At 35.5% G+C, this 14,073-nt stretch overlaps 1 protein-coding gene and 1 long non-coding RNA gene across 4 annotated transcripts in view; one reads left to right on the top strand and one right to left on the bottom strand.

The window, feature by feature from the left end:
- The window catches only part of SBF2 (SET binding factor 2), a 453,884-nt gene that overhangs the window by 224,553 nt on the left and 215,258 nt on the right, over nt 1–14,073 (bottom strand). For all 3 annotated transcript variants that reach the window (XM_072794105.1, XM_072794106.1, XM_072794107.1), the window contains exons 4-6: nt 12,024–12,146; nt 10,234–10,344; nt 8,463–8,568 (exon numbers count right to left, since the gene is read on the bottom strand). In XM_072794105.1, coding sequence (XP_072650206.1) covers nt 8,463–8,568; nt 10,234–10,344; nt 12,024–12,146 — 340 coding nt within the window. The remainder of the gene's footprint in view (nt 1–8,462; nt 8,569–10,233; nt 10,345–12,023; nt 12,147–14,073) is intronic.
- LOC140614807 (uncharacterized) overlaps nt 1–14,073 on the top strand; it is a 57,572-nt gene that overhangs the window by 33,581 nt on the left and 9,918 nt on the right. The window contains exon 3 of the long non-coding RNA XR_012015575.1: nt 9,456–9,521. This is a non-coding gene — a long non-coding RNA (uncharacterized lncRNA). The remainder of the gene's footprint in view (nt 1–9,455; nt 9,522–14,073) is intronic.

The raw sequence follows: 14,073 nt of genomic DNA, 5'->3' as shown, positions 1-14,073 counted from the left end.
GTCTAATAAATAATATACTGTAAAAACTGGGGAATACGTTTTCTAAAACTAGTGCATCTGCTGTTAAAATACAAATTATAGCTAAACATATACAGCAAAACATGTCATGAGAATTTCACAAAATTATTTGAGTTAAGGAGGGATATTTGAGTTAAACAGCCATGGATTCGACAAAAAAAAAAAAAACAGTCCTGTGAAGGCAATCCTACTAACATTAAAAAAATAAAAACAAAAAAACCCTACAGTTTTCTACACCTAAAACACAAATCTTCAGGTAAACAAAAATAGGTCACATAGCTACAACAGGGAACAAGTAAATAAGATGGCAAGTAAGAGATGAAGGTGATTGACAGGAAATTACGGGGTGATGGTAGAAGTCCACATAACTATTTCAGGAAAACACAGAGACATCTCAGGCTATGAAAAACAAATTCATTATCTAACAATCCTTGGAGAGAAGAACCAAGGAAATGCTATCATTACATTTAGACCTTCCACAGGAAAACTGGTCAAGGCTACAAAGAATCTTAGGTTTATCTGCTTCCTGTCTGTGCTTTATAAAATCCACCACCACCATCTCACCCCCAACCCAGGTAGTGAACTCTGATAATGGTCTAATAATGGCCTTCAACAACAGTCCAACCAAAATGACTGGTGATAAGAACATGCTTTTAGTCAGAATTATCAGTACCACATGTTTTGGAAACTACAACTCTACGCTGTTTTAGAGGCATCCTTCTTTCTCCTTCCCTTTCTTATCTTTTCCTTATTTTTTCCCTAAAAAAGTTAAATTTTGAATATGTAAGCAAAAGATATTTCAGCTTAAACATACTAGATACTAAATAATGAAATTTGATCTTCAAATGACTAATAATCATATGTTCCGGCATATTTCATCCATATGTAGAACATCTTCTAATGAAATAATGATTGTCATTTTCTTCATAGCTAATATATTCACTCAATTATTCTGAAAATATTAATGTCTTCTGAGTCCAAGATATTATACCAAATATAGAGGACACACAGAATAATAAGATAAGGAAGTTCTTAAAGCTCACAGTCTTATAAGGGAAAACTTCTTATTAATAAATAGGAAAAAAACATGGAGTAGAATTTCCATACTATCCCTGAAGACATATGGGAATCAAACATATCAGCCCTGTCCTGCCTACCTCTAGACCTTCTGTTACCTGAGGATAAAATATCTAATTTGTTTAAGCACTATATTTAAAAAAAAAATTATATACACAGAAAGAATTAAAATAGCTTTGTCAGGTTTTTTGTTAAAAGACTTTCTTTCTTTCTTTGAGAGAGAGAGAGAGAGAGAGAGAGAATGCATGATTGGAGAGGAAGAGCAGAGGGAGAGGGATAAGCAGACTCTGTGCTGAGTGCAGAGCCCAAGGCCAGGCTGGATCCCAGCACCCTGAGATAATGACCTGAGTCAAAATTAAGTCAGACACTTAAGTGACTAAGCTACCCAGGGGACTCTAGTTTTATCAATTTCAAAAAATATATTTTTATTGAAAGATTAAACACAAATATACAAAACCATACAAATAAAATGGATGGCTTAATGAATTAACTTTCACACACTACTTAAGTCGAGAAAGAGAACTTTGCCACCAACCCTAAAGGCCCCTTCCATGAGCCCCCAATCAGAACTACCTTTCTATTCTCGTAAGTAAGCCTTATCTTGACTTTATTCTATTAACCATTTTCCTGATTTTTTCCTATAGTTTTATCATGTGCATTCCTAGATATTATAGTTCAATCTCACTCTATAAAAATTGGGATGTTTTAAATCACTTTTAATCTAGAGGCTACTCCTGCATCCCTTTCTTTATAATTTATTTGTTAAAGAATCTGGGACCTTTGACCAATAGAGTTTCTGCAAATACAGATTTTTTAAAATTTTAATTCCAGTATAGTTAACATACAGTGTAATATTAGTTTCAGGTGTATAATACAGTCATTCAACAATTCTATATATTACTCAGTGCTCATCATGATCAGAGTACTCTTAATCCCCTTCAACAATTTCCCCCACTCCCTCTACCCTCCTCCCCTCTAGTAACAACAGTTTGTTCTCTATAGTTAAGAATCTGTATTTCTCTTTCCTTTTGCTTGTTTTTTTCTTAAATTCCACATATAAGTAAATCATATGGTATTTGGCTTCTCTGACTTACTTTGCTTAGCAGTATATACTCTATCTAGCTCCATTTATGTTGTTGCAAATGGCAAGATTTCATTCTTTCTTATGGTTGAATAATATTTCAGTATACACATATATATTTTCTAAGAATCCAGATTTTGACAATTGCAATCTTGTATAGTTCAATATGTTCCCCTATCTTCTGTGTTTTCTGCAATCAGATTTAATCCCTCTGACAAAACTACAGGTAGTGCTTGGCAAGGCTAGATATGTATCTGTTTGTTTTTCTTCCTGTGATAATCTTGTTGATGCTCAGATCTTCATTTACTAAAGACTGTAAAATGATGATGTTCTAGTACTATATTTTTTATCAATTACTGATAGGATACTTTTTTTTTAAGATTGATTGATTGATTGATTGATTGATTTGAGACATGGGGTAGGGGGGCAAAAATACAGGCAGAGGGAGAAGCAGACTCCATGCAAGGAGCCTGATGTGGAACTCGATCCTGGGTCTCCAGGATCACGCCCCGGGCAGAAGGTGGTGCCAAACGACTGAGCCACCCGGGCTGCCCTTGATAGGATACTTCAAAAAAAAGATAATTTTCTAAATCTACTATTGAGTTACCCTGTGCTACAGTTCATAAAGACAGAATGTTTCATTCTTTTATGATCACTTTTCATGATAACAAATCATTTCCCTGTCATATCCTAAGGCAATAATTTTTTATTTAATATTATTATGAATTCATAGATTTAAAAATATTTGCCAGGGGTGCCTAGGTGGGTCAGTCAGTTAGGTGTCAACTCTTGGTTTTGGTTCAGTCATGATCTCAGGCAGGGTTGTGAAATTGAGCCCCATGTTGGGCTCTGCACTTAGCAGGGAAGTCTACTTGAGATTCTCTTCCTCTTCTTCTGCCCCTGTCCATACATGCTCTCTCTCTCTCTCAAATAAATAAATAAATCTTTAAAAAAAGCTTTTTGATTTAAAAATTTTAAAAATAAAAATATTTGCTGGGTTTCAACTAATTGCAATTATCACCATTTACGGGTGGCTCAGCGGTTTAGCACTACCTTCAGGCCAGGGCCTGATCCTGGAGACCCAGGATTGAGTCCCATGTCGGGCTCCCTGCATGGAGCCAGTTTCTCCCTCTGTCTCTGCGTTTCTCTCTCTCTCTCTCTCATGAATGAATTTTTTAAAAATTTCTTTTTAAATTATCACCATTTATGAAGCTCAAATTATACCACCATAGATCAATCACAAATCTCTTCAAGGTGGCTCCTGAATTGCTTTGACAAGGCCCTAATAGGTTTTTTTTCTTTATTGAGATATAACTCATATACCATAAAACTCACCCTTATAAAGTATACAGTTCAGGGGCACCTGGGTGGCTCAGTGGTTGAAAATTTGCCCTTGGCTCAGGTTGTGATCCCAGGGTTGTGGGTTCAAGTCCTGTATCAGGCTCCCTACAGGGAGCCTGCTTTTCCCTCTGCCTATGTCACTGCCTCTCTCTGTCTCTCATGAGTAAATAAATGAAATCTTAAAAAAAAAAAAAAGTGTATAATTCAGTGGTGTGTAATACAGCTACAAGCTGTAAAACCATCACCAGTCTCTAACTCTGAAACAATTTCATGACCCGAAGAGAAACTCCATTCTCATCAGTCAGTCCATTGTCCCTTCCCCCTAGCTCCTGGCAATCACTAATCTGCTTCCTATCCCCATGGATTTGCCTATTGTAGACATTTCTTATAAATGGAATCATAAAATATATGTCCTTTTAAGTATTACTTCTTTCACTTCACATGTTTTCAAGATTTGTCCATTTGTAGCATATATCAACAATTCATTCCTTTTTATAACTGAATATTATTCCATTATGCAGATATATCACCATTTGTTTATTCATTTATGCATTGATGGGCATTTGGTTTGTTTCCATTTTTTGGCTATTATGAATAATACTGCTATGAATATTCATGTACAAGTTTTTGTATGAATAAACATTTTTATACATTTCCCCTTTTTTAATATTTTATTTATTTGAGAGAAAGAGCAAGAGAGTACAAGCAGGAGGATGGACAGAGGGAGAGGGAGATGCAGGCTCCTCACTGAATAGGAAGCCTGACTTAGGACCCAATTCCAGGACTCTGGGATCATGATCTGAGCCGAAGGCAGATGCTTAACCAACTGAGCCACCCAGGCACTGAATATATGTTTTCAATTCACTTGTATAATTTGAGGTATTTTAACATATATATATGTGTGTATGTGTATATATATATGTGTGTGTGTATACACATATGTGTGTGTGTGTGTGTATATATATATATACACACTGTACACCATCACCACAATCAAGATAACGAACACAAACATCCCAAAGTTCCCTCATATCTCTTTGTAATCCCTCTCTTCACACCCCAGGGTAGCAAGGGACCTGTTTCTAATACTAGAGATTTGACTGAATTTTCTAGAACTTTATAGAAACCAAATCATACAATATGCATTCTTTTGTGTATGGCTTTTTTAAATTTAGCATAATTATTTTCAAATTAATCCATGCTGTAGCATGTATCAATAATTCATTACTTTGTATTGCTAACTAGTATTCTTAATAGTAGTCTTAATATATGAGAGATTATTTATCCATTACCATCACCATTATCCACTGCCATTGATGGACACTGATCTTGCCCAGCTTTTACTATTATAAAAAAGTGTATATGAACATTCATATACAAGTGTTTTATGGACAATGCTATCATTTTCCTTAGGTAAATGGAGTGAAAGGCTTAGGAATGGGATGGCTGGATTATTTGGTTTATTTAACTTTCATAGAAAGTTAAACTGGGCTCTAATTCACATTCTCATCAGCAGTGAATTAAATTTACAATTCCTCTACAACTTTGCCAATATTCAGGCAGCTCTCTGAAAAGCTGGAATGCTATTTTTCCTCTCCCTCCCTCCCTCCCAAGGGATATGCCCCAAGTTTTGCCCCTTCTCTCAGCTGCAACAGGCAGTGATGGTACAGCAAGCTACCCTTAATTCTTCTTTGTTCTCAGTGGCATCCAAACTATGCCAATCCTGTCAGTATTCCGAATGAGGTGAGACAGTCTGACCCTCAGGCAGCCCTCCATAGAGCTGGAAAATTGAATGCATACTCCATTTTTCTCCTTTCCCCTCCCCCAAGGAGAAGCTGCAAGCTGAGGTATCCCCTCTCAGCGCTGAGTTCTGCAGGCATGTGGGAGAGGCTCTCTGAGTAAAGCGAAATTGCTCTTCTTACCCATTTTAATGTGTCTGTTCTCAGCTTTGTGATCATCTGGGGTATTGCAAATTTTTAGCTGGATTCTGGAATTCTCATAAAGGTATTTTGGTCAGTATACTATTGTTAAAGCAATGTTTCTGTGGAAGCAAAAGGAGTAGGACTTATTCTGCCATCTTGTGGATGTCACTCCCCAAATTCTCACTCTTGACTGTTTATCTCCTTCAGTATTTTAAGCACAATTGTCTTTTTTAAATATTTTATTTATTTATTTGAGAGATACAGAGAGAGAGCAAGGGCAGGGGGAGAGTGGTCAAGGGAGAAGGAGAAGCAGACTCCCTGCTGAGCAGGGAGCTGGACATGGACTTGATCCCAGGACCCTGAGATCATGATCTGAGCCAAAGGTAGATACAACAAACTGAGCCACCCAGGTGCCCTTAAGTACAATTATTTTAATATGTGAATCTGGTAACTATCTTCTGGTGACCCTGTGGGTTTTTACATTATCTATGGTTTCTTCTGTATTTCTTTCATATAGGATTAGTCCTCATATTTCTGGTTATTTTTGATTGAGTGATTATTTATTGATTTGATCTTGTAGACATTCTTTAGAGAAGTGAAGGCCTAGAATATGGTTATCTTGTTCCAGAGAGGAAAATTTTTTTTTAAGATTTATTTACTCATGAGAGATTGGGGGGGGGGGGCAGAGACGCAGGCAGAGGGAGAAGCAGGCTCCATGCAGGGAGCCCAATGCGAGACTCGATCCAGGGACTCCAGGATCACACCCTGAGCCAAAGGCAGAGGCTAAACTGCTGAGACACCCAGGGATCCCCTCCAGAGAGGAATTTACTTTTGCTTGTACTATATGGCTAGAGACAGTAACATCAAAGATGATAATCCATTTCTAGGAACTGAAAGGATTTTAAGTTCCACTTCAGTTCCTCAAGGGACTTTGTGTGGACCTCGTCTACTTGTGATTCACTCATTCCTAGGCTGTCATCCTTTGTAATCCCAAATCAAAGCATGAGAGCCTTATAGAGAAATTTCCCTTGGTAAAACCTGAACTCGGTTTTCTCTCTCCCTATGGGATACCAACAGTGCTGTGATCAGCTTTTCACTTATTTCTTCCAAAATCAACAGATGCTCTGGGAAAAACTGGTTCCAAATGTCTGGCTCACTTCTCTAGGTTTCCTCCTTTTCTTGGACCATCGTTTTGGCATCTTTACTGCTTCTGATGCTTTCAAGAAGATGATGTTTATATTTATGTAGCTTTTCTAGTAGTCATTGTTAAGAAGGTTAGTCTAAATTATATAGACCACCCTTATAAAGAGAGGTTTGGTTTTACAAATTTATATTTTATCTACAGTAATTTTTCTCAGTGGGAGTGGTACCAATGTTACTGAGGTAAAAACCCTTCTGGTGCATATACATCATGAACAAGAGATATTTAATTTCCCTAGTCCTGGGCACTAAATGCCAGTAATATCCCTTCCCTTCCCCCTTGTCAAATTGTTGTAAAAACACAAAAATATAAGAGGTTTATAAAACACCCATTAAGTTAAAAGGTAGATTATTTTATTTGTGGAGGGGTATACAGTCTCTTCTAAAAGTAAAAAAAGTCATGTGAATAGTGCTTGGCTAAAATCAACTAAGGCAATGGTTAGTACGGACCATGGACAGGCTGCAAAAAGTCCATGAACCCCCTAAAATTTTTCTAAAAGTTATGGAAAGAGTATTTAATCAACAAAATAGTCTTTAGATAATTAAGTGCCACCAGGGAGAGATTATCTATTTCACACATTAAGAAAAAAATAGTTTTAAATTAGGACTTAACTGAAATGACGCAGGGAGTAGTAGAAGATTTCAGAGGGGAGAGAAGAAGGAATAAGTTACATTTTAGTGTTTGAACTCCTGAAGGGAAGCAGACGTAATGGGGGAAAAACTACTACTTTGGGAATAGTATCACCATTAATCTTTATTAGGATACGCTAAAACTCTGTATATTTACATTAATTTCTTTTGAGGCTTTCTAAATTTGACAACTGAAGTCATAACAGAAAAATAAGGATGAGGCCATTAATGAAAAAGGAGTGACAAATTACAGAGCTAAGCAAGAAGCAAAATTCAACATGAGACAGAAGGGAAACAAGAGGGTAGAAGTTTTGTGTAAGGAGCTAATAATTTCATGGAAAAGAATGTGAGCCCTAGGTAAAGGAAGGTTTCAACAAAACTTAAAAAAAGACAAAGACAGATGAAGAACACTGACAAACATGAGACTCAAAGAGAACAGGACACTCCTATTCCAGCACATACAAAGCACAAGTAAGAGGGAAAGTAAATGGGATTCTCTGGCAGCCCTGATTAGAAACGTCTTTACTTTAAAGTTATACTATTCCTTAAATGAAGTACAAGCTGTCCAACGGACAGAGTGCACTTTCTGGTGTCCTCCCTGCAGTTCTTCAACCTTGCCATTGCTATAAAATCAGAGATAAAGTCCTGATCCAGATGATGGATTAGAAGGACAGGACTTTTTGTTCCATCTGACGAGGTTTCTACAAAAGTAATTCATCTAAGGAAAAGCAAAATAGACTATCTATTCATCTTCAAAGCATAAAGAAAATCTGCCTATTTTCTATAGTCTAATTGATTCCAGAGTAAAAGAGGCCAGAGTTAAAACAAATTTTTTTAAAAGATTTTTATTTATTTATTCATAGAGACACAGAGAGAGAGAGAGAGAGGCAGAGAGACAGGCAGAGGGAGAAGCAGGCTCCATGCAGGGAGCCCGACGTGGGACTCGATCCCGGGCCTCCAGGATCACACCCCAGGCTGCAGGCGGCGCTAAACCGCTGCGCCACAGGGGCCGCCCTAGAGTTAAAAATTTTGAAAAAAGAATAAATACCATTTAAGATTAGAACCCACATAATTATATATTTTATATATTAGGTATTTAATCATTAGCTTTTAATTCTCCTGATTCATGTTAGGCAATGTGAGCTTAAAAAAAAATCCACAAGAGGACACTGCCAATGGGAGCAAAGACATACCCAACTGCTGAAACAGGAGAGCCACGCTAGTGCCTGTGACAGGAAGACTATCATGCAAAGGAGTCTGGATCAGCTGTCTATCTCCTGCACCCAAGGAAAACAGCTTCTGCAGAATGGGACAAAAACACATACACAAACATAAATTATTTCTTTTCAGACATTTTCTTAAGACAAAAAAAAAATTCCTTTGAAATTCAAATTCCATTTTTAAAGTTCAAATTTAGAGTTAGTGATAATCCTGTAAGATCCAATTAGGAGATGTCAAGAGTAATAATGTAACCGAAAATATTCAACTTACACTGTGCCCAAATGAACATCGTATAAGAAAATTCAATAATTAGAGAGCTGAAATTTAATAATGATGATATAAAAATCACTGACAATCATACTTATCTAAAAAATAATGTTAGTCAACATTTTTATGCCAATTATATGTCAATAAAACTTGAAGAAACAAAAACTATATAATATGAACCACATATGTAATATTTTAAAATTTCTAGTAGCCACAATAAAAAGTTTTTTCAACTAAAAAATAAATTAACAAAATAAAGTCAGTATAAATCCCATCATGATAAAGGTCCACAAAACAATTCCGCTTTAAAGTTTAGGTCCATTTGTGACCAAACTCACATTTTATATTCTGCCCATGGAGTAGAGGGAGAAGACTGAAAGAGGAGGGAACAGGAAGAAAAAAAAAAGATAAAAACTAAAGAGTAACAGAAGATTCCAGGTTAGACAAAGACAATTAAAAGTCAAAGGGCAAGGGAAAAGGGTGGCAGTTTCAATGGAAGTCTCATCTCTGTCAGACTGAGAATAAACAATGGAGTTTTTAGAGGGCTGTCCTCTTCTATAGTATTACACAAGAATAAGCAGAATAAGTGAACAACGAATCAGTTTTAGGAATTAAGGAAAAGAGACTTTTTAAAAAAAAGTATGGTTCCCTAGAAACACTGAGACATAGAAACTGAGGTTCTTATTTTTCCACTTCAGAGATGAAAATGAAAATCTTAAGACAAACGAGATGAAAAACCCACGATCACTTTGAGAAAGTTTTTTGTAAGTAAAAAAATTTAATGTCTTCCCTTAAGGCTAAATATATGACAAAATCTTGGGGAAATTTTAAGGGATAGATTATACTTTTTGTGAAAGATCTGTGATTCTGGATGATTGTCAACATTATTATTGCTAAAGGTAGCAAACTGAAATAAGAAAAATATGCCCCCTTCTTACAAAGCTTACATGCAAGCTATTCTACACATAACACACAAAATGGTTTTAGGATCATGTATAATTGCTGCTACCCAGGGAAATGAATAAATAAATAAATCTACTCAGAAGTAGTTATAAATGTAATAAAGAATTGTTTTGAGGGTTTTCTTAATGTTATCCCCTAATCTTTATCACTGAAAAAATATTTGATATGTTAATACATAAAGCAGTAAGAAAGGTAGAAAGAATGCATTTTAAATGTTCACCTTAAAAAAAAGTATATTTCCAAGAAAATGTAAACTAGAGTTCAAGTTACACAAAATATGACTTCTAATTATGCTATGTGAAAGGTGAACCCTGAGTTAAAATTAACCTCATGACCTAAGAAAAGAATGGAATCTTGGGTCTCCAGAAGGCAGACCATAGGGACAATGCTTAACTAAGATCCTCTTTAAATGAAATTATTTAAGGAATTTTTTTTTCTTTTCTTCATAAATTAAATTAACTGGAGGAGAGAAGAGGAACAGTCCTGCTTCATCTCCCTTTTCATTCTATTTACCTGAGACCCTCCAGCCGCTGGGACAAGGCATGCACACAGGTTTGCAATGAGACTTTCCAAGGAGACATTCAGACTGTCTACATACACAGTGTAGATCAAACCTAGACAAGCCTGCAAAGAGAAGATGCATGTAGTTTTGTCATGGAAAAAGTATGCATTGAAAACAAATTGCCGTGACATCTGCTCCTAGGGAAATTTCTCTTTGAAGCCAGTAAAAAACTGCCATGGAATAAATTTTAAGCAGCAAATACTATTAAGTTTATTAAATTTTCTTTCTTGACCAGAAGCTCTAAATGAGCTTTTGAGAGGAGTTTATAAAAAGCAGAAATCCGTAATTTGTAAAACAGGTGCTTGCACTCAGATAACCACTTCAGGAAATTTGTAGGGGTTTAAAAACTGTTTTTGTCTCAATTTACTTTGCAAAACTCCAAATCTCAAGATAAAAATTTAGAAAGTTTGTGTTTTTGTGAATCTTATAAATTTGGAACACCTGCTCTACAGAAAAATTTTTGTTAATTATTACAAAGGTTAGCAAAATAGAGATATGATAAATGTTTTAAGCTCAGAGAAAGGTAAATGACAACATGGAAGACAAAATGCAATCTTTATGAATGTTTCAGTTTATTAAAATTTGTGACTGTAAAAAACTAGTATTTGTTAGGTGTTACCCATTATCATTGAAATCTTGACATTAAGTTAATTTTTCTAGAATATATATAGTCTCAACAATATGGAAAAGTTTTCCAGAAATTAGGTATTAAATTCCCAAGTCCTTGGGAAATTTAAGTTAAGATATATTTTATACTTTCCAAAGAGATCTGTGATTTTGGACAATAATCAACATTACTATTACTAAAGGTAGCAACTGAAATAAGAAAAACAAGCCCTCTTCTTTCAAAGCTTAAATGTATTTATAACTAAATAAAATTTTTTCCTTGCATTTGAAAATTCTACATGTCTCAAAAAGGAAAATATCTAGACGTAAACAATATATTTTTTAAGATTTTATTTATTTATTCATGAGAGACACAGAAAGAGAGAGGCATAGACATAGGCAGAGAGAGAAGCAGGCTCCATGCAGGGAGCCCAATGTGGGACTTGATCTCAGGACTCCGGGATCACGCCCTGGGCCGAAGGCAGCCGCTCAACCACTGAGCCACCCAGGCGTCCCAGGAAGTAAGCTATTTTAAAGGTATGTTGGCAGTTAGAACTATCTGAAATTGCAAATATCCGTTCTGTTTACTTAGCCTGGATTTCTCAAAAGAGAATAAATAAAAACACACAAAGTTGGGGTGCCTGGGTGGCTCAGTCAGTTTAGCATCTGCCTTCAGCTTGGGTCATGATCCCACGGTCCTGGGAAAAAGCAGGGAGCCTGCTTCTCCCTCTCCCTCTGCTGTTCTCCCTGCTTGTGTTCGTTCTCTCTCTGTCAAATCAATAAATAAAATCTTTAAAAAAAATACACAAGGTTGTTATGTTACTGAGGCATTTTAAATCTGCTACAGGCAATCATATAATTTCTTATAGATTCATAAATTTGGGGGTCAGTAGCCATGGGATCTATTTTAAAGCAAACACTACATCCTTTAAGTTTAAATACTCACAAATTAACTTATAGATTTATTTCATCCAACATGAACACATTTTTTTTCAGTTCACACTAAATTTATTTTATTGATGAATCCCTAAATCAATTTAAAGACATTTTAAATACAAAATCTTGTTACCATGGTTCACTCAAAATAGATTCACACAATAATACAAATCAATAATGACAACTATGAGTTCTTTACCCTAAAAATTTCTGGATAATCTAATCTGGATACCAACACCAGGCTTTTGGGCGCAAACACTTCTGCAGGCTGAATTAAACCAGACACTTCCACTTCACCTTCAATCTCTTCCTTCTTTGTTCCCTAGAAAAAGATGCACTGTAATCAACTGACAGAATTTTCAAGGCTTATAACTTACACAAAATAGACATATCACACATTTTCATATAATTTACAAAATACAAAATTAATTATATAATATACTTTATAATTTACAAAACTCAAATACATACTTTGACAGGAATCTAAAAAGCAAGTAAGTAGGCAAAGAAATTATAAATGAAGTCATGCTTATTTCACTTTTGAAAAGTTGGTTATACTGCAGATATATACCACAACTTTCTGGGAGCATTTGATTTCTGAGAAAGTACTAGTAATCAAAGGTAAAGAAGATACATTCAAATTATTTTAAATATGATCTGAAAAACTAAAAATGCCACTCACTTAAACGGAAAGTCAGCTTTTAAGAAAAGATCTGTTTTAGAAGGCAGTAATTTTCATTCTTGTTTTTCTAGTGGTCCCAATATTTCAAACAAAAATGACAATCATTTAGGATTCTAAGGCTTGTGCAATGCCCAATCTTAGAAATAAAGCCCCATCAGCTTGAAATTCCTTTTGCTCATAAGCAACAATGTTGATTTTTTGAGAAGAGAAAATATCTTTATACACAAAAACTTTCAGAATATACTTAGTTCCATTCAACTCTACACTTAATAATTGTTAAAATGGTAAATCTTATGTATTTTTTAGCACGGTAAAAACATCTACAATAAAAGACACCTTACATTTCAATTACTAAAAATACTGGTTAATTAAATAAACTCTGAAAACTATTATTCCCATTTATATGTCAACAAATATTCCCTGTGCATCTGTTGTTCCGTAATATTTTATGATACTCTATAAAACTTTTAAGGTGAGAAAAAAAAAGACAAAGCAGTAAAGCATTCAGATTTATTCCTAGACAATCTTCCAAGATGCCGGACATTTTCCCTAACTAGAATCCTCTCCTCTTTCTTTTCCATTAATAAAAGTTCCAGCTCAAAAGTCTATCTTGTTTCCTGAAGCCTTTCCTTTACTGATTTTTCTCCTAGTCTTACTTCTCAGCACGGTTCACCAACATATCATATGTCCTCAAACTCATTTCTCCCATCAAATCTCTCCCCAAAATGCCACAAAATGCTATATCAATTACCTGCTTGACATCTGCACCGAGATGACTAACAGTTATCTTAAACATGTCCAAAATATAGCTCCAGTCTTTATCCTTGAACTCCATTCCTCCTACAGTATTTTCAATCTCAGTTAATGGAAATCCTATGTTTCCATTTGGCAAATCAAACACTGATGCCTCTCTCTTTCATATCCCCTATCCAAATTGTCAGCAAATTCTGATTACTTACCATGACCACTCTTACCACAATACTATGGGCCACAATCATTCCTTGTCTGGATTATTTTAACAGCCTCTTGCAGTCTCTTACATTCCTCTTTAGCTCCACTTTACTTGCTTGTTGCTCTAAAATGTGTGGGGCAAGTTCCCAGCTAAGGGTCTTTAAGCACTGTTTGTTATTCCTATCCCTAGAATATTCTTTTCACAGATATTCTAATGATAAATTCCCTCATCTCTGTTAGGTCTTCATTCAAGTGACTTCTGCTGTTAAGCCTTCACTGGCACCCTAATCAAAACTACAATTCCTAACATTCTCTATCCTCTTTCCTTGCTTCATTTTTCTCCATGGCACTAGTTCCATCCACCATACTACTCATTTCACTTATCTTGTTTTTTGTTTGTCTGTCTCTTCTGTTAGAATATGCTCACAAAGACCAGGATTTCTGTCTTGTTCATTGGTAATTTCCCACTTACTAATACAAGAGCTGGGCACATGGTTGGTACTTTCTGAATATTTGTTTACTACATACATGCAGGAATGAACTTTCTTGGAATTGTTTCCTGGGTATTTTACTAAGGATGTCTTTTTTCCCCCCACTATAGATGCCAAAAACTGTA

The sequence above is a fragment of the Canis lupus genome, chromosome 23 (assembly GCF_048164855.1).
Source record: "Canis lupus baileyi chromosome 23, mCanLup2.hap1, whole genome shotgun sequence".
Classification (NCBI taxonomy): Eukaryota; Metazoa; Chordata; class Mammalia; order Carnivora; family Canidae; genus Canis; species Canis lupus.
This window is presented reverse-complemented; position numbering and strand designations above follow the sequence as displayed.